Source organism: Mobula birostris, chromosome 3 (genome assembly GCF_030028105.1).
Source record: "Mobula birostris isolate sMobBir1 chromosome 3, sMobBir1.hap1, whole genome shotgun sequence".
NCBI lineage: Eukaryota > Metazoa > Chordata > Chondrichthyes > Myliobatiformes > Myliobatidae > Mobula > Mobula birostris.
Window position 1 is genome coordinate 72,553,598 of NC_092372.1, and position 23,080 is coordinate 72,576,677.

General features: G+C 39.3%; 1 protein-coding gene across 7 annotated transcripts in view; it reads left to right on the plus strand.

Annotated features, from left to right (window-relative positions):
• Positions 1-23,080, plus strand: part of arap2 (ArfGAP with RhoGAP domain, ankyrin repeat and PH domain 2) — a 389,695-nt gene that overhangs the window by 293,378 nt on the left and 73,237 nt on the right. For all 7 annotated transcript variants that reach the window (XM_072252909.1, XM_072252908.1, XM_072252910.1 and 4 more), the window contains 5 exons: positions 2,569-2,716; positions 5,919-5,987; positions 12,213-12,287; positions 15,185-15,302; positions 17,534-17,662. In XM_072252909.1, coding sequence (XP_072109010.1) covers positions 2,569-2,716; positions 5,919-5,987; positions 12,213-12,287; positions 15,185-15,302; positions 17,534-17,662 — 539 coding nt within the window. The remainder of the gene's footprint in view (positions 1-2,568; positions 2,717-5,918; positions 5,988-12,212; positions 12,288-15,184; positions 15,303-17,533; positions 17,663-23,080) is intronic.

Below are 23,080 nucleotides of genomic sequence, written 5' to 3' on the forward strand. Positions count from 1 at the left end.
GCCTCTTACACTGGACTTTTAAATAAGCTTTCTGCCTTAGCACCTACTGTTCCTTTCTACACTTGCTCACTGCACGTCTTTTAAAAGTCTCAGTTCAGTTATGTGTTTAGACATTTCAGCAGCTAAAGGAACACTTTTTAAGCTACTGGGTAATATCAATGGTTGAGAAGAGGTCACACTGCTGTAAGAAAAAATTTGAAAAGTCTTTTTCAGCTTCCAGCCACATTCTAGAGCTTCTCTTGGTTATTAGAGTCTTGCTGCTCGACAGAACTTATTTTCTTCTCCCCGAGGTCCACAGGGACTAAAGGACCAGAATATTCAGTTTCTCTGACAACCCAAGGCTGTTGCATATTGCTGTAGTAGCAATTGTAATGATGTTCAGTTCCTCCATCCTGCTTGTTGTAATTTACCCGAGGTTACATTCACTGAGTTAGTGAAGTCCAGCATGTCCCACGTTTTGTTATTCTCTTTCTACTTAAGCCCAGTCTGCCAAAACAGCCATGATGAAAAAATTAAAGTCTAACCAAATTATATAACCCCTACGATGTGAATAATTTTAAGTGAATTTCTGACCCTCATTATAAAACACTTCACCAGAAGAGAACTGGGGAATTTAATAGGGAGTAGTCTGTTACCTATTGTGATCCAAATGTGTTTCTCTCGTATCCTGATCTTTTTTGGACACAGACGAAAGGCAGCAAAGTCTGTTGTAAAAGCAAAGGTAGAATTATTTCCGATGACATTGGAATCTGACTATAACAGTGAAATTCCTCTCCCCCTCCACCCCCCTGCCTGAAGTTGTGAATGTTTGACTTGGCGTCAATGCCTTCATACAAACAAGCATTTGAGAGACCACTGCAATGGGTTTGGTGGGTGCTACAGGTCTCCAGGTATTTTCTGCTGTGCGGAACTTGGTTCCTGGCAACTTCAATGATTCTGGCAGGGATATTTGGTTGAGTTAAATGCTCTGTTGCCCCTGGCTGACCTCTGATTGTATTTAAATATATTGCCCCAGAAGTTGCATTTCTGATTTGCAAACTGCTCAAGTTTCAGGCTAGAAACCCTTCTCCATACATTCCATCTGCTCACCGCCCCCCTAGCTCCTCTACTGGTTTCCCCTCCCCAGTAATACTCATGTACCTTCCCCACCTCCCTTATTTGATGTCATGCTCCACTTTCCTCTCCCATCAGATTCCATTATCTTCAGTCCTTTGTCATTTCCACCTATCAACTCCCAGCTTCTTGCACTATTTCCACTTTCCCCTTTACCCCATCTACCCAGCGCCATTCAATTGGATGTACCTACAGTATTACTTACTCATTCATGCTTCTACCTTTTTACCTTGGCTATCTCCCCTCCATCTTTGAGATCTGATGAAGATCTCGGTCCAAAACATTGAATGTCTACTTCACTCCATAGGATCTACCCAAGTCACTGAGTACCTCCAGTCTTTTGTGTGTTGCGCTATATTTCAGCATCTGCAGCCTCTTGTTTCATAAATACCCTTGCCTGAGACCTCCATCTAAAAGCTTTGCTCCTCCATTGACTGGGTGCAAACCCAAGGGTGCTATGGGTTTTTGGGGTACCACACTAATCATCCTGCATTTAAAAATAGGTTGGTGTAACATGCTATCTAACAGTATAATAGCAGTGTGTTAGAAATGTGGGTCATGACCAAAGAAAAATGTCTGGAGATGCTTAGCACTTTAGTGCAAGGGAATGGCAAATGTCAAACTTACAAAATTAGTGAAAATAGTGAAAAGAAAACTGCCAATATTTACAAAAAGATATCCCCAAGAAAGCACAATAATAGCTCTGAACTTATTCTTGTCCAGTGTGAACTCCTGACAGCTCCTATCTCTCCTACTGAGGGTGAAGAGCTCCTTTTGTATTAAGCATGAGGACAAACCATCTTTAGTTACCACAAAGTTAACTTAAGATAACACATCAATTAGAATGTGATGCACCCCACAATGTAGTTACAAGCATATTACAAAATAAACAGAAGTATCTACTTTAAATACAATGTACAAACAATGTATACACATTTACACATCCCCATTACTAAAGAAATGAAATATTTTGCTGTGTATGTGGGAAAGGCACCATAAAGCCAACCCAAGCGCATCAGCTTAGTTTAGGACCCAGTGGATGCCACAGGACTGCCGGGAGATAACAGCATGAAACAGCAGAATGCTCAAAGCAATTGCATATTTATGGTTAAGTACAAATAAAGAATGAAATTAAGGTTCCCCATCAGCCAGGACACGCCCTCTTCTCATTGCTGCCATCAAGGAGGAGGTACAGGGTCCTGAAGACCCACACTCAACATTTTAGGATCAGCTTCTTCCCTCAACCATCAGGTTTCTGAATGGAAAATAAATCCATGAACACTCCCTCACTATTTTTATTCTCTTTTTTCACTATTTACCTATTTTTTTTATATATGCATTGTAGTTTATAGTTACGTATTGCAATGTACTGCTGCCGCAAAACAATAAATTTCATGACATATGCCAGTGATATTAAGCCTGATTGTGATTGATTGATTCCTTCCCTTCCTGCAGGGTGCAGAAATGTTCAGAAATGAACCAGATGAACATGCACAGTTTGTCCCAAGTGTTTTCACCCTACTTATTCCAAACAGAAGGCCAAACTAAACAGGAAGTGAATGTTATAGAGGACCTTATCAATTTATATGTTCAACTCTTTGGTGTAAGTATTTACAATTTATTCTAAAATGTAAGAAGATTCTCATTAAGTGTAACGTACTAATGCTCCAAGTAACTTCTGTAATATTTCTTGATTAAAATGAATCAATTAGGAAAAACATGTACCTTGGACCTGACAAATGGTCTCGACCCGAAATGTCGACTGTACTTCCTATAGATACTCCCTGGCCTGCTGCGTTCCACCAGCATTTTGTATGTGTACTTTGGATTTAAGTCAACTGGAGAACAATAAATCCATGATTTTACTTGCTTTGCCAGATCAACTAAAGTGTATTTTAAATATTCGTAACTGAATTTGTGATCCCAAAGCAGTTATTGCATAGGCAGGTAATGTTGCAGAATTGTAGATAAAATTAAGACGTAAAGTAGACATTTTAATGAACTGATAGCTTTACATTTTCTTGAAGGAAGTCTCTCAATATTACCCAAGCTACATAACCTGATTTTTTTATTGCCAGTGTATTCCTCCACACCCACCTTCATTGTTTGTTTAAAGCAAGAGTCTGAAAATTAGAAAATTATAAGCTGAATAAATTTCCTTATTTTGTCTGAACTGTAAGATCATCTATGGGGGGTTGCAACAAAAATACTGCAACAGCTTTCTAATAAATTGTACCTTTAACACAGGAAATGTCCAACTTGCCAACAGAGGCAATAATTAAAATAGCTGCTGAGCCAATGAAAGAAGATTAGACTGACTATGAAACTTCTCATAGGGTTAAAAGAGAGAACTAGAAAGGTTAAAGAAGAAACTCCAAGGTGTGGAATTCAGTTGTCAATATAAATAGAGGACATTAATGTTAAATATTTAATTAAAGAGTAGTAGCGATCTCTGAAAATACTTGTCCAAAATTGGTTAACTTGTGTTGATGTAGTATTGTATCATCTAATTACATTACATGATTTAACCATGGTAGAATTCACCTATATAATCACCAGTATAGATTGTCTGATTCAAATGTTTATCATCTATTCCCTTGAAAGACCCTCCTTCAACTGCCCTTATTCCTTGGTCACACACATAAGCCATGGTCAGTTTTCTTATAGTTAATGTTTCTCCAACACTATATACACCACTGTTCAGGGCCATATCAAAGGTGGTGATGAATCAGCATACAGGAGTGAGATTGAAAATGTGGTTGCATGGTGTCATAACAACAACCTCTCACTCAATGTCAGCAAGTCCAAGGAACAGACTATAGACTTCAGCAGAGGAAAACCAAAGGTCTATGAGCCAGTCCTCATCAGAGGATTAGAGGTAGAAAGGGCTGGCAGCTTTAAGTTCCTTAGTGTTACTAGTTCAGAGGACCTGTCCTGGACCCAGCACGTAAATGCAATTGTGAAGAAAGCACGGCAGTGCCTCTACTTCCTTAGGAGTCTGAGGAGATTCAGCATGGCATCAGAAACTTTGACAGATTTTTATAGATGTGTAATGGAAAGCATATTGACTGGCTGCATCACAGCCTGGTATGGAAACACCAACGCCTTTGAATGGAAAATCCTACGGAAGGTAGTGGATTCAGCCCAGTACATTACAGGTAAAGTCCTCCCAACCATTGAGCACATCTACATGAAACACTGTCTTAGGAAAGCAGCATCCATCGTCAGGGATCCTCACCATCCAGGCCATGCCTTTTTCTCATTGCTGCCATCAGGTGGAAGGTACAAGAGCCTCAGGATTCACACCACCAGGTTCAAGAACAAATTCTACCCCTCAACCTTCAGGCTCTTGAACGAAAGGGTATAACTACACTCACTTGTCCATCCTTTGAGATGTTCCCACAACTAATGATCTCACTTTAAGGACTCTTTATCTTGTTATTTCATGTTCTTGTTATTTATTGCTATTTATTTATATTTGCATTTGCTCAGTTTGTTGTCTTTTGCACTCTGGTTGATCTTTCACTGATCCTGTTATAGTCACTATTCTAAAGATTTGCTAAGTATACCCACAGGAAAGTGAATCTCAAGGTTGTATGTGGTGACATATGTGTAACCTGATATAAATTTACTTTGACTTTCTTTATGAGGTAGAAAGGAACTTTTGGCCCATCAAAACCATTTTAGCTCTCCGAGCAATCCAGTTCCCTCACTTATTTTCTTTGTGAGCTATTCTGTTTTGCATTCTCATCAGCATCCCTCTGATTCTCACGCCATGGTAGCAATTAAACTGTAACCCAATACGTCATTGGGATATTGGAGGAAACCAGAGCATCAGTGGTAAACCTTGTAATGCCAGACATAATATGTAAACTCTACAGCTCTGCAGCTGTGCGGCAATGTGGGCCCTGCCCTGAAGAATAAGATTTCATCAACAGAGGGCTTGATGCGTTCTTTACTTCCTATTTTCCATTTGAGAGCAGGGGCAAATAGGACATCATCCTCTGTTGGAGCATGATGGAAAAGGAGGAGCAAGAGTGGCAAGTCCTAATTTTATAATCAGATCAGTGAGCTGAATCATTTAAAGAGGGGCTTGAATGTGGAAGATCAAAAGGTTGGAAGAAATGGTTTGTCAGGAATGGAGTTACCTCTGCACTCTGTAGTAATTTTTGAGTCCTGAACTATTTCTTTATTGAGAAAGAAGGAAGATAGAACTTGATTGATGTTATACTGCAAGAGAAGCAAATGACGAAAAAATATTTTATGGTCAAATTTAAACATTTGAAAATGCAAACAGAATGCATGTACTGAGAGGTTTTAATGCACTGAAAAATAGACAATGTAGATCAAAACATGAAAATGAGCATTAAATACATATTGGTTACAGTTCAACACAAAAACTGGAGTAGGGGGACAAAACTAGGAAATATATTTGAGAAATTATAGCATGTGCAGTATTTAATCTTGGAAATTTACCCACAGTTCTTTTTCATAGATTTTATAGTTACCTTCCAGCAAATATTTCACTAATTTGTCCTAAAACCTTGCACATAACTTTTCCCAAAATAACTGCAAAACTGCTTTGTTTCAAAATGATTTCTATAAGCACGAAGGTCAAATAATCAAGACAAGTGGATAACTTTATTGTTAATTCACCCTGGCTAAATATAGATTAGCAATTCTCCATCTACTTATCTGCATTGTTCATCATGAAGTAAATTAATTGGTTATATTATTTAGCTTGACACCTTCAGATCCTTATCATTTTTTTTCTTTTTGATAAATGTTTCTGTGTTTTGGAATAGGTTAACGAAGACCAAGTAAAACAGATGGAGATTGAAAACAGCTTCATCACTACTTGGAAAGATACACAGGTATGAGCCTGTCTCTGAAGTATTTTCAAGGTATTTAAGATCAAGTTTAAAAATGTTCAAATCACAGATCTTTTTACATACTTTGAATATTTAAAGCCATGCTGTTTTATGGATCTTAGTGAAATTTTTATAAAGGAGCACTGAGGACATACTGCTCAGATGTCTACTTGTGTGCGCTTTTCATTGTGAATCACTGAATGTTGACACAATGCACAATAATCAGAATTGCTGAGTTTTACAGAATGCTAATACCCTTTACCATTGTGGCTTTTCTGAGCTAGACCCTCATTCTTTCAATTGAAATATAAGTTCAAGAATTAAAAGGAATTGAGTCATTGCATGTTCGAATATTCTTAGCTATTGTCTCTAAAAGGGGTTTCAAACCTATCATTTTTGCATCTGTGATGAAGAATTCCTTCCTTCCCCCTCTGTTTCTTGCATCTTCTGTTATCACTTCTCTTTTTTTTTGGTCTCCCTTGTTTAGTATAATTTGGGGGCAGCACCGTTGAATGTAAATAACAGAATATGCCCTACTCAGGCAGACATGGGGTATTAAGTAACATATGACCCATATCAATGGCCCTGCATAGTATGTCCCACTCACCATCTCAACCCTCTCTCAGTGCTTCTCTCTCTCTAATCCTTACTCCCCACCACCCTCTCCTGAACCCCCTCCCCATTCTACCTCCTCCTCATCTCAGCCCACCTATTTTTTCAGTGATGTAGGGCCTGTTGCTAGGAAAGAAGGCCAATGCAATTCTAGAATTCATTTTGAGAACACTGAATTATAAATGCAAGAATGTACTCCTGAGGCATAGGAATATTAAACTGCATTTGGAATATTATGTGCAATTTTGGGCCTTGTAGCTAAGGAAAGATGTGCTGGCCCTGGAGAGAGTCCAGAGGAAATTCACGAAAATGATTCAAGGAATGAAAGACTTAATTTTTAGGAAGTGTTTTTGGCTCTGGGCCTGTACACAGTGGAGTTTAGAAGAATGAGGGGGGATGTCATTGAACTCTAAATACTGAAAGATCTGAATAGAATAGATGTGAATCTAATATTTCCATTGGAAGAAGAGTCTAGAATCTGCGGGCTCAGCCTCAGCATAAAGGGTCGTCCTTTTATACTGAGGTGATCAGAAATTTCTTCAGCCGCATGGTAAATCTGTGGAAATCATTGCAATAGATGGCTGTGAATGCCATATCATTTAAGGCAGAGATTGTTAGGTTTTTGAATCATAAGGGGGTTAAAGGTTAGCGGAGAAGATGGAAGAATGGGGTTGGTTGGAAAATATAGGTGTGAATGAATGGTCATTGGGCCGAATGGCCCAGTTCTTCTCCTCTATCTTACAGCTCATATTCTCTTGGCAGCTCTCCCTACCTTGGGACCTCTGCCTCTCCACCTCCCAAAGTTCTCTCCAATTCCTCTCACCCTCTTGAAGCCTTACAAAAGCTTCAGGAAAAAGATTGTTGCTCACAGTTGGTTAAAACCATGGGTAAGCTTTTATCTGGCCACCTGGTGCTGCCTGAACTAATCGGACCCCTGTCATCTTGCTTGATGGTTCTTCATGACTTGCACCTCCTTGGTCACAGAGCTGTGCTGTCTCAGGCCCACAGTCCAGTAAAGAATACTCCGGGCCTGTTGTAGACACTGGGAATATGCAGTTGTCCACTATGTAGTGTAGTTGTGTTTTTTAAGTCCTAGTGCATTCCTACCAGGGGTGGGTATTCATTCATCCTCAAGCCAGTAGACCAGTTCAGGTCTCTGTCATATGACCATCCAGGCCACCCTTTTGCCTTCTCTACTAAGAGACTCCAAATCTGATCTGATACCGTAGCTAATAACTATCCACACAAGTCTATTCGATTGGAAACTTCTCAGGAAAGTAAATAGATTTATAGATGCCTAAAGCCCAGGGCCCAACTACGTAACAGATGGTGTGTAGAAAGGTTGCTGAAGGTCCAAGAATTCACTCATTACCATGACGTGCAGTGCTTCTTCAGCCCTATCAAGACCATCTGCCACCGAAGCATTAAAGGAGTGGCCTGCTGAGAGCTGCAAACAACGTGGACCAACCAAGGAAGAGACCCAGTTAACACGTATGGGAAGAGACCCAGTTAACACGTATGGGAAGAGACCCAGTAAACACGTATGGGAAGAGACCCAGTTAACACGTATGGGAAGAGACCCAGTAAACACGTATGGGAAGAGGCACTTTGAAGGACTTCTCAACCTTGACTCTGTTCTTAACATGAGTGCCCTTGACTCTATCTCATTCACCCTCTGCAAGCACTTGCACCTCCGGACCTATAAGAAGTCAAAAAGATAAAAATGTTGATGGAAAAGTAGTAAAGCCTCTGTAGAAAGCAACTGTTGCCATTCTAAAGTATGGTGAAGAATAAGTAGACACAAATTCACATCCTCATCCCCCGTATCTAGGAGAGGAGGACATACTGAAGGGTATTTGAAACATCATAACTGTGGCTGTGCTCAAGAAAAACACAATGGACAGAGGAATTATCTGCTGTATACCACTGGGAAAGTCACACAAGTTCCCTTCATCTGCCTTCTCCTGGTGGCAGAGGAGCTGCTTAGAACTGATATTTGGCTGATTTAAGTGTCAGCTTAAAAAGATCAGGGCATCAAGGCTGAGGACAAAGGATGAACTGGTGTTCAGCTCATAACTCCATGAGGATTACTTACCTTAGCTCTGAGCGAGCTCTGTGGCTGTGGCCTACATTCAGTGGGCTACTGGACCAGCTACAATGCTGAACTAGTTCCGTGGCAGTGGACTCACTTTTGAGGACAACGTGCTTCATGTTCTCTGTGTTATTTGTTTACTTTTTTATAATTATTTGTGCTATTTGTTATTTTTGTTTTGCCCATTGTTTGATAGTCTTAGCTGCATGTGTTTTCTAATGGCTTCTATTGTGTTTCTATGTTTTGTGGCTGCCTACAAGAAGACAAATCTCAATGTTGTATATAGTACACATACTTTATTAATAAACGCACTTTGAACTTTGCCTCATTTCCCCGAAAAGGACTTAGTGAATTCCTATTGCCAAACCACAATACACCTACACCCAACACCAAACCGTGGTCTCTTCTGAAAACCCTCATTGTATGAAGTTACAAGGTAGGCAAAGGAAAAATAACTTAAGATTATTCACAAAACCTTGTTGGAAAAACCGGTATATTCCCATCAATATAGAGCATTCCCTGGTCAATGACTAGTCACAGTGGAGAAGGAGCAATCAGAGGAGTTCGAGAAGCTCAAATTTCTTTGTCGGAACTATACAAAGGCCCAGTGTTAAACGGTGTAGGAGCACATGACCTTCCAAACTATACACCCATGTACCCTCATATCTCATGTGTAGCAGAAACTAAGTATCCTTCATTAGTGTCAACTGCTGTCGTAGCATCCACAGACCTTGAATAGAAACAAGTCCACCTCAATCCTGAGAAAATGCTTAAGAAGAAGCCTAAGTTAAAGTGATGATGAAATACACCAGTTTGCACCATCCAGGACAGAGCTGTACGGAGACTGGTTATGACTGCCACTGTACTTAATATCTCACCCCTTTACTGCCTGTGTTTAATGGCATGTCTTTGTGATACCCAGTAACTTGCCAAGTGTACTTCAAAGGCACTTTGAAGATAACAAGAGAAACGTGTCTCAGAGGCACCATCATGTGCAGTTCACCTCCTAGTTTCACGTTGTTCCTGGCTACCTTGTGTACAGTTGTAACTTCATCTTGAATCCTCTGCCAAGTACCAAGTGGAAACGCAACACCACAAATGCTGGAGTAATTCTAAAAAGGAGCCAATATCATTAATATAACAATTGCTGATTGATAACATGGCCTTGCCAATGTCACACACAAGAACAAAAATTCGTGTGCATCAATTGTCTGCATTTACAATCAGTTAATTGCTTTGAGATGAAAGAGTATACATTTAATTCATCTATATGTTACATATTTTTAATCAGTCCGGAAGTTACATATTTTAATAACTTTTAACAGCAGAATTACAGCTTTGGCATTAATTGCTAAAGTTTAATTTAATTAGAATAAGAGTATTTTGTAGTTTAATTATGAATGCTTTATAAAAGGGCAATATTAATTACATAACTGCACTCTGGCTAAGTGATTAACTATTAATGTGGAATTTTTAATTAAGTGTTTGTTGGTTTAATGGATTGGTTTTGCTCTGGAAATGAATTCAAAGCTTTAATTTTTGGGAGAATAATTCTTTTCAACTGTGAAAGTTTTCTTCTCAGTGGTAACTCAAATTATTTCTTTTCCACTGGACATGACAAACCATTTCATGCCCGTAAGCGCAAAAGTATTTGTTACTGATGTACTATTAGGTGTACGGATCTAATATCCGTATCCGTGGCTGCTACTGTCCATGTTCTGGATCTCAGTGTGGTGAATTAGAATGGCCATATATCACTATTTTGTTCATCCTCCGCAAAGTGAAGGAGTGATGAGCTCATGTTTCCTTACAGTAATTAACCCTGTTAAGTCCTCGACAGCTCATAAAGCAATCTCATTATTCCTTTTACCCCATTTACCTTTTTCCCCAATAGCATAATCTCTCTCATGTGTTCATAAACTTCCCATCCCTTCCCTTTCTTCCTATGGTCACCCACCTTCACTCTGGATAATTTACGGTGTCCACTTAACCTAACAGCGCACCTTTGGGATGTGGGAATAACTCAAGTGCCTTGGAAAAGCCCCCAGGGTCACGGAGAGAATATGCAAATGCCACTCATGTAGGTCAGTATCTGGAAGAAGTCCTCGGGGCTGTGAGGTAGCAGCTTCAACAGCTTTCCCGCTGTGCCATTCTTGCTCAGGAAATCTGTTCCCCTTACCTGAGCTTCGACAGCAGCAAGATATCAATGGACATGTATGACATTCCAAAGATAGAACTGTCAGCATAAGTATTAGTTACTGCTATTATACAAAATGTTCTGGAACAACACACACAATTCTGGAGAAGCTGAGTGGGTCAGGCAGCATCTATGGAGGGAAATAACCAATCGATGTTTCGGACAGAGACCCTCCATTGGGACTGTGTTCTGGAAATCATTGTCTTTAGAATGTGCAAATGAAATTTCTAAAGTTGACGGTTTAAACTTGCTGATTGTTCCAGTTCAAGCTCACAAAGCTACTCCAGTACTCTCAGCTCAGTGATATATTGTGTTCCAAAGCATGAAAAATTAATATGGACTGCCCTGCCCTTCTCTGCAAATATAGAATTAAGCAAAATTCTGTGCACTATGCCATGAATCAGTGGCTACTGACTGACCCAGTTAAGCAATTTTTCATCATTAGATCCCTCATGATCTTGGCTTCTCTCTTTCTCCAAAATATCCTCCAATTCTACATCTCTCCAAGATATCCTCCATTTCCACATCTCCCCAAGATACTTGTATTCCACATTGTTGTCTTAATATTAACCACTACATTAGTTCAAAGGCCTTTGCACCTGCCTTCCTCTCTCCTCTGAGAAGTTTCTTGCATTCTACCACCTCAAGTGTAGAATGCAAAGGCGGCATGTAGATAATGGTTAACATGATGCTCTACAGTACCAGTGACCCAGGGTTCAATTCCTGCCACTGCCTGTAAGGAGTGAAGAGTTTATACATTCTCCACATGACCTCATAGGTTTCCTCCAGGTGCTCCGGTTTCCTCCCACAGTCCAAAGACGTACTGGTTGGTAAATTAATTGATCATTGTAAATTGTCCTGTGATTACACTAGGATTAAATCAGGGGATTACTAGATGGGGCCGCTCAAAGAACCTGAAGCACCTATTCTGCACTGCATCTCAATAAATAAATAATTAACCAAAGTTTTGGTCACTTGTGCTACTACCTCCTCACTTATAACCCATACAAATGTTAATTTGTTAAGGCTCAAATGCATGCCTTAGGATGTCTTAGCTAAACTGAATACAATACACCATATAGTTCTTTTTGTCAGATAGCACAAAGCCCAGCTTGGATCAGTATTTATTTTGTATATGATGCTCTTTGCAGTGCACACAAACCTCTCAACGTGTCCATTTTTCCTATCTCTGTCAAGACTCAGAACAGAAAAAAGAAGGCTCCTGAAATCCTTCACCTCTTGCATATTCCAGGGGTAGAACTGTCAATATAAGCATTTGATATACTGGTACGAGAATGTAAAGTGTTCTGGAAATTATTTTCTTCAGATAGCGCAAGCTGGTGATCTCATCCTTGAAGTGTACCTGGAGAAGAAGGAGGCTGACTGTTGCTTCATTGTTAGGGTAGGTATTTGCATCATGTTTCAAATATCCAATGTAATCAGTCAAAATCATCGTCAGTCAAAATCATCACCAGTACTTTCGCATGCATCTACCTTTAATGGAATTAACTTCAATTTCAAAGCAACGATATAAACTATATTTATGCACCCAGTTTTGGGCCTGAACTGGTTTTATAGCTTGGTTTCCATAGATACATTTCATGAGTACATAAAGTTAAGTGGAATGTGTGTGTTAACTGCAACACAGCTGATTATTCAGACTTCCTCCTTAATTAGGCAGACATAGGCAAAGCATGGCGACTAAGTCCTGTATCTCTCAATCCTTGTGACTGCAGGGATTAAGGGGCTTGATACCAAGGGGGTTATTTAGGTATATGTGACAAGTTATAGAAAATCAATTGTTCAACAAAAAATTCTTAATTATCCCCAAAATCTGATAATGGAAGATGTTTGATTAGAAGCTGTTGTTTACCCTTTCCATTAGTAATGCCATTTCTTTAAAAATAATATTTTCAGTGTGGGCATGTGACCAAGTGGTTAAGGCATTTGACTAGCGACCCGAAGGTTGTGAGTTTGAGCCCCAGCCAAGGCAGCGTGTTGTGTCCTTGAGCAAGGCACTTAACCACACAGTGCTCTGCGACGACACTGGTGCCAAGCTGTATCGGCCCTTGCCCTTCTCTTGGACAACATCGGTGTCGTGGAGAGGGGAGACTTGCAGCATGGGCAACTGCCGGTCTTCCAGACAACCTTGCCCAGGGCTGCGCCCTGAGGAGTGAAGACTTTCCAGGCACAGATCCATGGTCTCACAAGACCAACGGATGCCTTTAATATTTTCAGTATGTTTCAAGGATCAGGTTGGTATTTCTTCCATGGATCTCATTCCAAATGATGGTATGTGACTGCAGTTCAAACCACTCAGTAATAATTTAAAGCAAATTTGTTTCCCTGAGCCTTTTCAGACTGCAGTAAAAGTGACCCACGTCACTTTGGAATTCCATTGCGATCAACCAAAAAGTCCCAGCTTTCTTTCTCCAAAGCACTTCATTGATTGCAATGATCTAACTGCCTCATGTTACATTTACAATAGTAGCTTCCCACATTTTAAAACTTCCTCAGTGCGATGTTTAAACTCATGCCCCAAAGATCAATGGATTATTATAATCCATCAGTTTTCAGAAGGCGCAGTTTATAAAACCATGAAGAGCATAGATGTGATAGATATAGTCACAGTATTTTTCCCAGGGCAGGTTATTTTAAAACTAGAGAACATAAGGTTTAAAGCGAGAGAGGAAAAATTTAAAGGAGACCTGAAGGACAAATCTTTTTACACAGAAGATGCTGGGTCCACGGAAGGTGATGGCAGAGGAGGTGTAGTGGTTGGTAAAATTATTTTTTAAAGATATTTAGAGAGGGTATGGATAGAAAAGACCTAGAGGGATACAGGCCAAATGCAGTAAAATGGGATGAGCTCGGGAAAACAGCTTAGTCAGCATGGTCGAGTTGGGCTGAAGGACGTGCTTCTGTTCTGTATACTCTATGAATCTAATCATATGCCAGCCTGAAAATAATCAGACAAAATTCATTTGTCCATTGACTGTTTGATGACTTGAAAGCCCCATTTCTAGATTGCTGGTCCTATGCCATTAATACTAAACTGTCTCAATATTTGTTAAGGTCAAATCATGTGTGAGCAGTATATGAGATCTTTGATGAGTTAATGGTTAGAGCTGACAAAGGTAATGTAGTTGATTTGGTACATATGGACTTCTGGAAGGCTTTTGGCTAGATGCCATTTAACAGGTTTATCAGTAAAGCTGATGTGTATGGCATATGAAGGTTACTGACAGCTTGGATAGGAAGTTGGTTATGAAACATGCAGTGGACAGTTGTGAATTCTGAGTTGTGAGAGCTGAGAATCATTGTTTTTTTGGACTGAACAAGGGAGAAAGTGGCTTTTTCTAGAGATTAGTGATCATTCTGTATATGCTCCTTGTTGCTGAGTGCAAGATATAACATGAGAATAGCATAACCATACAATAATCATATTATGTTAATACACTATTGTACCCTATTATCAATGCTTTGGTTCCAAGTTGTCTTCTTTCCTAACCTGTAGAAAAATTTACATAGTCTCTGGCTAATTCTGCAGTGGAATTCTTAGAACTGAAAATAATTTGTACTTTGAAATGAAATAGAAAATTGAAATATTAGATCCATCCAAGTTGTATTTTGGGAGGGAGAAGGAACGAAATTACTTCAACTTTTTCAGGATGTTTATCCATTTAGCTATTGCATAATAGTCATCCTCTTAGAATTTTAGTATGGAAGATGGTGTTGAGAGATTAAAGTAATGTTACTCCTATCATTAATATCGTTCTGCTGATTCCTACTGCATTTACATTAAGATTGGACAGATCTGTCACAATACTCACAAAGTGCGCCACAGGCAATAAGCTGCTTTGAAATAAGACATTTCACCGGCAATGTAGCAGCCATTTTAAGCAAACCAGAGCTACAAAGAGACAGACCAGTTAATATAAGCTTACATTGTGATGAATGATGGCAGAATGTTTGCTGTGTTAACTTCAGATAATGCCATGGGCTTTTTCTTTCAGCATTTTGTGCAACCTTTCTGTCACTAGGAAAATCTGTTTAAAAGAAATAGATTTTACTGAATTATCTCAACTGCTTTGAAAATGATGCAAGATCAGAACTGCTGTTTGAATTACAAAAGTTTTGGAGATTCAGATATAACGTTTATCTACTGCATATTTATCAAATCTTGCTTTGGAATAATTTATACCTAACATGTCAGCTACATTCACTGTATTCGCATTTTGACAGCTCTGTATATTTAAATTTGCAATTAAGGTCTTTTTTTTACACTGTGGCTTCCAGGTATCTCCGACGATGACTGCTGGAGAACTGACTCACTCTGTCTTAGAAATGAAAAGCATTGCTGTTGAGGAGAATGTTGTTTGGGCCACGTTTGAAATGATAGAGAGTGGAGATCTTGGTAGGATATTAACCATTGCAAATTAAAATTCTATACAAGGTGACTGCTTGTTGTTTCAAAACAGTGAAGACACCCTGTCTCTCTTATCAATGGCGGTCCTGTCATTTCTACTTGCATATATTATTCACCCTTTAAGTAACTAGTCTCTTGATAATAAGAGTCTAATTCATAAGGCATAAGCCTCAATTTCATATGATCCAAATGCAAAGGATCTACCCCACTCCACTGACCCAAAGCGTTCCAAGGACCAGAAGAAGGGGTTTCTCTAATGGCTCATAGAGAGAGAAGGAACAAATTAACAACTTTTTTAAGATGCTTATCCATTTAGCTAATTCATAGTAGGCCTCCTCTTAAAATTTTAGTATGGGAGGTGGTGTTGAGAGAATAAAATCGCGATACTCCTATCATTAGTATTGTTCTGCTGATTTCTACTGCACTTACATTGAGATCAGACAGATCTGAAACAAATACCACAAAGTGCGCCACAGGCAGTAGTAAGCTCCTTTGAAATAAGAAATAAGACACAGTGGAGCAGTGATTATCAACAGAAATAAAGTAGAGCCTACCATGTTAATACCATGGCTGGGTGGCTCACATCCAGTGATTAATCTGATACCACACTGGCTTTTTTTTTGTCTCCACCACATCAGCAATGTCATGGAATACTCCCCACTTGTTACTCCCAACCAGCAGTGAGAGCGTTTAAAAAGTTATTTGCTATCCAGGACAAAGCAGGTAACTTGATTGAAGTCCTCAGCTTTCATTCCCTTTACCACTGGCATGCAGTGTCTGCAAATGTACTGCACTTGATCAACTAGGGCTGCTCCCACAGGGCCTTCTTACTTAACAGCAGTATTGGGAATATGTTCACCATAATGACTTCAATGTGTCAAAAAGGTGGTTGAGCACCTTGTTCACAAGATATTCTAGGGATGTGCAAAAAATCCTAAAATTCTATCAAAGCTAATGAACTCCTAGATTCTGAAAAATGAACAACAAAAAAAGACATTATCTTTATCTAAAATTTGGAGCTGTGTTTTGACTACCTGGGTGAAGTTTTGAAGGTATCGCAGTATGAGACAAATTCTGCCCTTACCTGGGATCCAAGTAAATATGGTTCATTGGCAGAATAATTGAATAATAGTCTGCTGTATTTTACTTTCATTTCTAATCCAAAGACAGAAACCAGTTATCACATCACAAACTTCAAAAGATCCATGATAACAATATATCCCATGGCGTATTTAGCCAGCTAAGTACTTTTAAGTGAAATCATGGATGTAGAAAATTTGTCCATATTCTCAAGATTGCAAAAACAATGTTCCCACAGTTGCAAATAGCTTGATGCTGTTCACTGACTGATTTTGCGTTGTTGTAGAAATTAGCTGTATGATGACGCATCAGGCACCCCTGTGGCTCTCCAACAATGTAGAAGCTTCGGCTTAGAATTGTTGATTGCCACTGATTCCTCTTGGCTCCATGGGAACCTACTTTCCAATTGTTTTAAAAACAGAACTTTACTTTTATTGACATCTGCTGCAGAGGCCATACAATCTGCAAAGAGATCTTAATATTTGCTCACTTATCAGAAGGCAGTTCAAAAAGGAGCATTACGACTCCTCTCACTTGTACACTCAAGGGGAGCAAATCTGGTCTTTTAGGCAGCCTGTAGTATCAGATCAGAAATGGCCAGATCCATTTTCAGTTTGTTTTTTTTTCAAGCATTTCATTGATTGTGGCTGGGCCTCTTTTCACCTGTACAGCAAGGCCTAGATTTTAACTGACTGAGCTGTTAAGTAGTGTGTTCTGGATACTTACTTTCCAACTATTAAAGAGGGTGCTGATTAAATACTGTCAAGTTGTTGATGCCAAGAAACTACAGTATATCTAAATGACATGAACTCAAAGATTTACGATAAGATAAAGTAATTTGAATAACTTGTCAAATAAACTTTAAAAAAAGACAAATCTTATTTCTAAGAGATTAAATTACTTTGCATTTTCCTGAAGGGTGCTTGAAAGGATTGCTTAAAGGCGGGTCACATTAACTTGATAGCTGACATCGTAGATTAGGAGTTAAATTTTTTATTCTTATTTAAATATGATCTTAATTTAGTTCACTGTTCATTCATTGTTTGTTGATGTTAGCAGCTAAGGAAGGAATTAATAAGATTTTCAAATAGTTCTTGTTTACTATGTAACATCATTGTTGTACATTTTCCACTCCGCAGAAAGACCACTCCACTACCAAGAGAATGTCCTGGAACAGGTTCTTCAGTGGAGCATACTACCAGAGCCTGAATCTGCCTACTTGATCATAAAACAATTTCAAGCAGCAAATGCAATCAGAAGCTACTTGGGTATAAATGTCAACTTTGACAAGTTTTTAATGAAAGCAGATCATTGCGCACATGTAGAAAACTAAGTTGAAAATGCATCTCATTTTTGCTTGACTGCTGGTAGTGAACCAGGCTGTGTGTGTCTGCCAACTTCATATTAGAATCCTGCTACCAGCAATCTCCCAATCAAATGGGCATATAAGCATATGTCAAGCAAACATAATATTTCTAAGATAAGCCTTCCTTTTATGCATCTGCCCTGTAGTCATGAGGCCTGATCTAATGAATGTTGCTGAATTTTCATTGTTTTAGAGAGGCATTTTAGCCTTCGTGTATTACAGTGGTGCTTAGCTTAGAGTTCAGGAACTTTGCAGAGTTGACAATTGCCTGTGTGTTTTAGTGAGGGGGTTAACGTGTGTTGAGAAGATTGGAAGCATAGTCCCTAAGTTTGTGGTGAGTCAAGTTATGGTGGTGACTGGCATTTGCAAATGGCCTCAGTGTATCCTCCAGGCAGCAGGAACAGTGGCCACATTGGTTTGGTGACAGAGGGATGAGACATTGAGTTCAGTGGCAGGACCATTGACCAAGTAGGAAATAAACTTTGATTTAAGTTCTGTCTAGAACTTATGACGGGAAATACTTAATTGGACTGCAAACTGCATGGACTCCTCAACAAATCTGATCCACTCCACTTCATATAAAGAAAATAGCTGAAAACATTGAATGCATCAAAGACCCAGATACCAGACAAAAATCTAGCTAAAATATAGCAGAGCTGCACTCCAGAATTATCTGCACTTCTGGCCAAAGTGTTTCTGAATAGCTACATCTGGGATCTACCTATTGCAGAAGATTGCCCAGGTATTTCATGATCACAAAAACAGGATAAATCCGTTATGCTTAATTACCATTCAGTCAATTCTCAAACATCAGCATAATGGTGCTAGTCACCATTGACAGTGTTATGAAGTGACATTCACTCTCCAATGGCTGTTTGATTCAGCTTTGTCAGGAACATTCACTTCCACATCTCGTCAAAGCAGTGGTGAAAATATGATTCAAAGACCTGAGTTGCGACTGATACACTTGGTTTTAAGGTACTATTTGACTAGATGAGGCATCAAGGATCCCAGATAAAACTGATCAATGGGCATAAAGGAAATAATAGTTGGTGTTTGTCTTTACATATGTGAGTTTTAGTTCTTAGTGAAATACTCTAGTACTAAGATATCACTCCCTGAGTGCAGTATCCTAGGTCAAACCATTTTAAACCGTTTCATCAGTCACCTTCCTACAATCACACTGTCAAAAGTGGGAACGTTTGCTGACAACTGCACCATACTCCATTCCATTTGCAGCCCCTCAGCAAATGAAGCATTTCGGAACCTGCAGTACATGCAGCCACGACTTGAATTACATTCAGTCAGTGTAATGAGGCAAGGAAGATGTATTCTGCAGAAGTGCAGGGCGGTGAGCATTCCAAATGTCTGACTACCTGTCCTGGCACTTAGTGACTTTACCTTTACTGAGTCCCCTATCATCCACATCCTGTGAGTTAGCACTGATGAGAAATTCTACTGGTCCTGTCACTTAAACATTGTCAACAAATGTCCTTCAGCAAACTGGGATCTCAACAGGTCCTCAGTCACAGCTGTCAAAGGAAAATGGATAATGTTATGTTCTCAATTATATAAATACAATTCCTGCAAAGTTGGGAAAATGATTGTAAATAATATTCTGAGCTGCTTGACAGTGCTAGGATTTCAGTAACCTCACTTAGTTCCATATTTGAAAGGTTCTGTAACAGAAGAATTGTATTCATTGGATGAGTATTTGCAAAATTACTTGGAATTCACAAAATATAATTTGATTTAATGGCAGAAGGTGCATCTTTTTTGAGTAGTTGTCCAGAAGAATTGATAATTAAAGTTCACCTCATTTATATACCTTTTTTAATGCATGTCATTTTCATTTTCACAAATAGATAGCTGTAATATAATTAACCTGTATTGTTAACAAAACAGAAATCAAAATGAAAGCATTGGTTAATTGGAAAAAGACAGTGGTACCATGTGAGTTTTTATGGTTGGTCAGAACAAAGAAATTCTTTTACCTCAGTACGCAGCACCTGTAATGAATGGCAGAACTAAATACTGTCATATATTTATTTGCAAGCATTGCTTTATTCATTGTAGAAACCAGTTTGTTCAAATGAAAGTACCATGCATTTAATAAAAGGATGTATAAATGGATGCAAACATTTGTTGCTCAGTTCTACTCGTCCCTATGAAGTTGATAGAGAGATGGTTTCTTGAATAGTTGATCTGCCAGTGAAGGTACTCCCACTGTTTTGATCTGATTATCTGTGGAATCTTGTTTTTATCACTGGTATGTTGTATCCAAGTTTATTTTGCAAGAAAGACTTAAGGTTAACACTTCAGTTTTTTTTTTGGATGTGACTGAGACTGCTGATTTAGTCTCCTCTAGTTAGCATGAAACTACATACGAGGACTAATAGATGGCTGTGGGTCTGTACTCACTGGAATTCAGAAGAATGAGGGGGGATCTCAGCGAAACCTATCGAATGTTGAAAGGGCTTTATAGAGTGGATGTGGAGAAGATGTTTCCTAAGGTGGGGGAGTCCAGGGCCAAAGGGAACAGCCTCAGAATAGAGTGACATCCATTTAGAATGGAAATGAGGAGGAATTTCTTTAGCCGGAGAGTGGTGAATCTGTGGAATTTGTTGGCAAAGGCAAATGTGGAGGCCAAATCATGGGGTATACTTAAGGCAGAGGTTGATAGATTCTTGGTTAGTCAGCATGAAGGTTTACGGGGAGAAGGCAGGAGACTGTGGTTGAGAGGGAAATGGATCAGCCATGGTGAGCTGGTGGAGATGACTCGAGCCGAATGGGCTAATTCTGCTCCTATATCTTATGGTCTTCCTACTGCTCAGAAGAATGAAGGAGTTCTCTGTGACCAGATGAGCCTTTGCCTCCGCAACGTACAATAGCTACTGCTAATGAGTCACTGATTGACAAGATAACGATTTACCCTAATCATCTCAACATCTGCTGCGGACCCAGGCTATGTATTGCTTAATTTCTCCAACATTTCTGTTTGTATTTTAGAGAAGAAATTTGTTTTCTTCTGGCAAGAATTTATCTTGCAGCGACTTCAGAGTTGAAAGTACATTTATTATCAAAGTGTGTATACACTGATTCTTGAATGAACCTTAAGGTTCATTATCTTGCAGAAACACAGAACCCACTCAAAAAAAAACCCACTCGACAAAACCATGAAACACCTAGAGTGTGGCAAAATATAGGACAAATGGTGCAAACGAGAAAAAGTAAACAAATAACATTAACCGCTGAGTCCCCGAAAGTGAGACCTATGCGCTGTGCCGATGGCCGCATCAGTTCAGCACTGAGGCTCCCCAAATTAAGTTGTGCAATTTGTAAAAAAAAAAAGGAAGTAAACAAAAAACACAAGAACACAAATCACGGAGTCCCCCAAAGCGAGTCCATAACTGTGGAGCACGATCAGGCTGGGGCAAGCCCATCCAGGAGCCCAATGGCTGCCAGGTACTTGAAGTGTGTAGGTATTATATTGTAGCTGAGCAAGCTGTTTTCTCCCAGAAAGCTTTAAAGCACAAAAGGGTGTTTTAGCCCATTGAGGCTGTGAGTTTCCATTACCTGAACTATACCATTGATTCCTTTTATGCTGCAGTTTCTCAGTTAATTATTTTGTCCCCATCTGAAAGTTACTACTAAATCTGCTGCCATCTAGATCATAGCAAATGGTTCTTTAAAAATGCTCTAGCCACCTCCCCTCTTCTTTTTCAGAGAGTAAACCATATTGCCTTATGACATAATTGTTTTTCACTAACCAGTCTTGCCTGCCATAGGGAAGTTCCATTCCTCCACTGATTTTCCTTATACCCTACACTCCACATATTCCCACTAATTCTTCTACCTACCTACTGTGGCCAGTTAACCTACCAACCAGCACGATTTTAGGATGTAGAAGGAAACTATAGCACCCGGAGAAAGACCACACGAGAGATCTTGTAGACGCCACACAGGCAACACTGCAGGAGGTGCAGTTTGAACCTGGATCTAGAAGCTGTGAGTCAGTGAGCCTCTATGTGTTCTCTGCTTCCCAGCCCTCTTGCCAGTGTAAATTGTTATTTAGTAACTCTTTCAAAGTACTTTGTGATGTTAGACACCCTGTTAAATTGCCCTGTGATCTTCCCTACTGTAAGGAGACCAAACCAGCTGACTTGATATCACTATATTACTGAAGATACAACAAAATCTTTCCAACACACTCTTCATGGTATTCATTTCCTTCCCAGATAGCTTGCACAGTCCCAACCAATGGTTTAGAAATGTTTGATATATCCTCCTTCCTTTTGTATGTTGTGTCTCTACATAGACAAGTGGGAGCCCTTTGGGCATTTTTAACAGCCTTCTCCAAACCCTTTCCCCCTACCCCTTTCATAGGCCTCTGATTCTGTATCTTTGGAGAACTCTACATTTAGTTTATAGAATAACCACTTCAGACTATTGAAGCAATTTAAACCCACAGGCTAACAGTAATTTGGCTGGAATTTCCTGCAGACTGACAAATAAAGAGCAGGAAAGGGCTGCAGCATTGATGATAAAATATCTGGACTTTTTTTGAATAAAGTCTAAAAGCCAAGACTACCTGAACTTGACCAGCAAAGATAAATGAGCACACACTGAATTCGAGCCTGACAGATTTGGTCCCGGATCAGGGAATAGACATTTTCAACAAGATAATGTAATTCATCATACTTGTCAGCCACGCAAGTGGTAATATTTTCTGTGTCATCAGCTGTTTGGTTTGGTGGATTTTATCCTGTTCCGCTCATACTTTCCCTGATTCATCATTTTGGGTAAAGAGCAAAATCTTCATTGAAACACATACCCTGGCTGTTCTCCAGGCAGTTATTTCTGCTGGTCAATTCTCTGAAGTGCATTATGAAGCAAGTAAATTTCTTTGAAGCTAAAAATCTGGCAAGAATACCCAGCATCTTACTTTCTACTTTAAATAATACAGTAGTGAAGAAGATCCTAATTAGGGTAACAGTTCCTGCTCTCAAAGTACAATGTAGCTGCAGTTCAATTATTTCTTCTAAATATTCCTTTAGTTCTATTAAATATATAGGTTCATTATAGTTTGTAAATTCCTCCTAATTATGGCAACAAAGAAAAATGCATTTGTTTGAAGTGTGTTTCGGTAGAATTAATCTACAATAGAATAACTTTGAATGCTACACCCTACGATGGTCCATTCTCCCATCATCATCACTCGAGAAGAATGCGTGTCTTTGAAGAGAGCATAATAGAACTTAGCCAGAAATCTTTCTTTGTATTATTGTTGCGCATAGAAAGGGAGGGAAAGTGTTTGTGA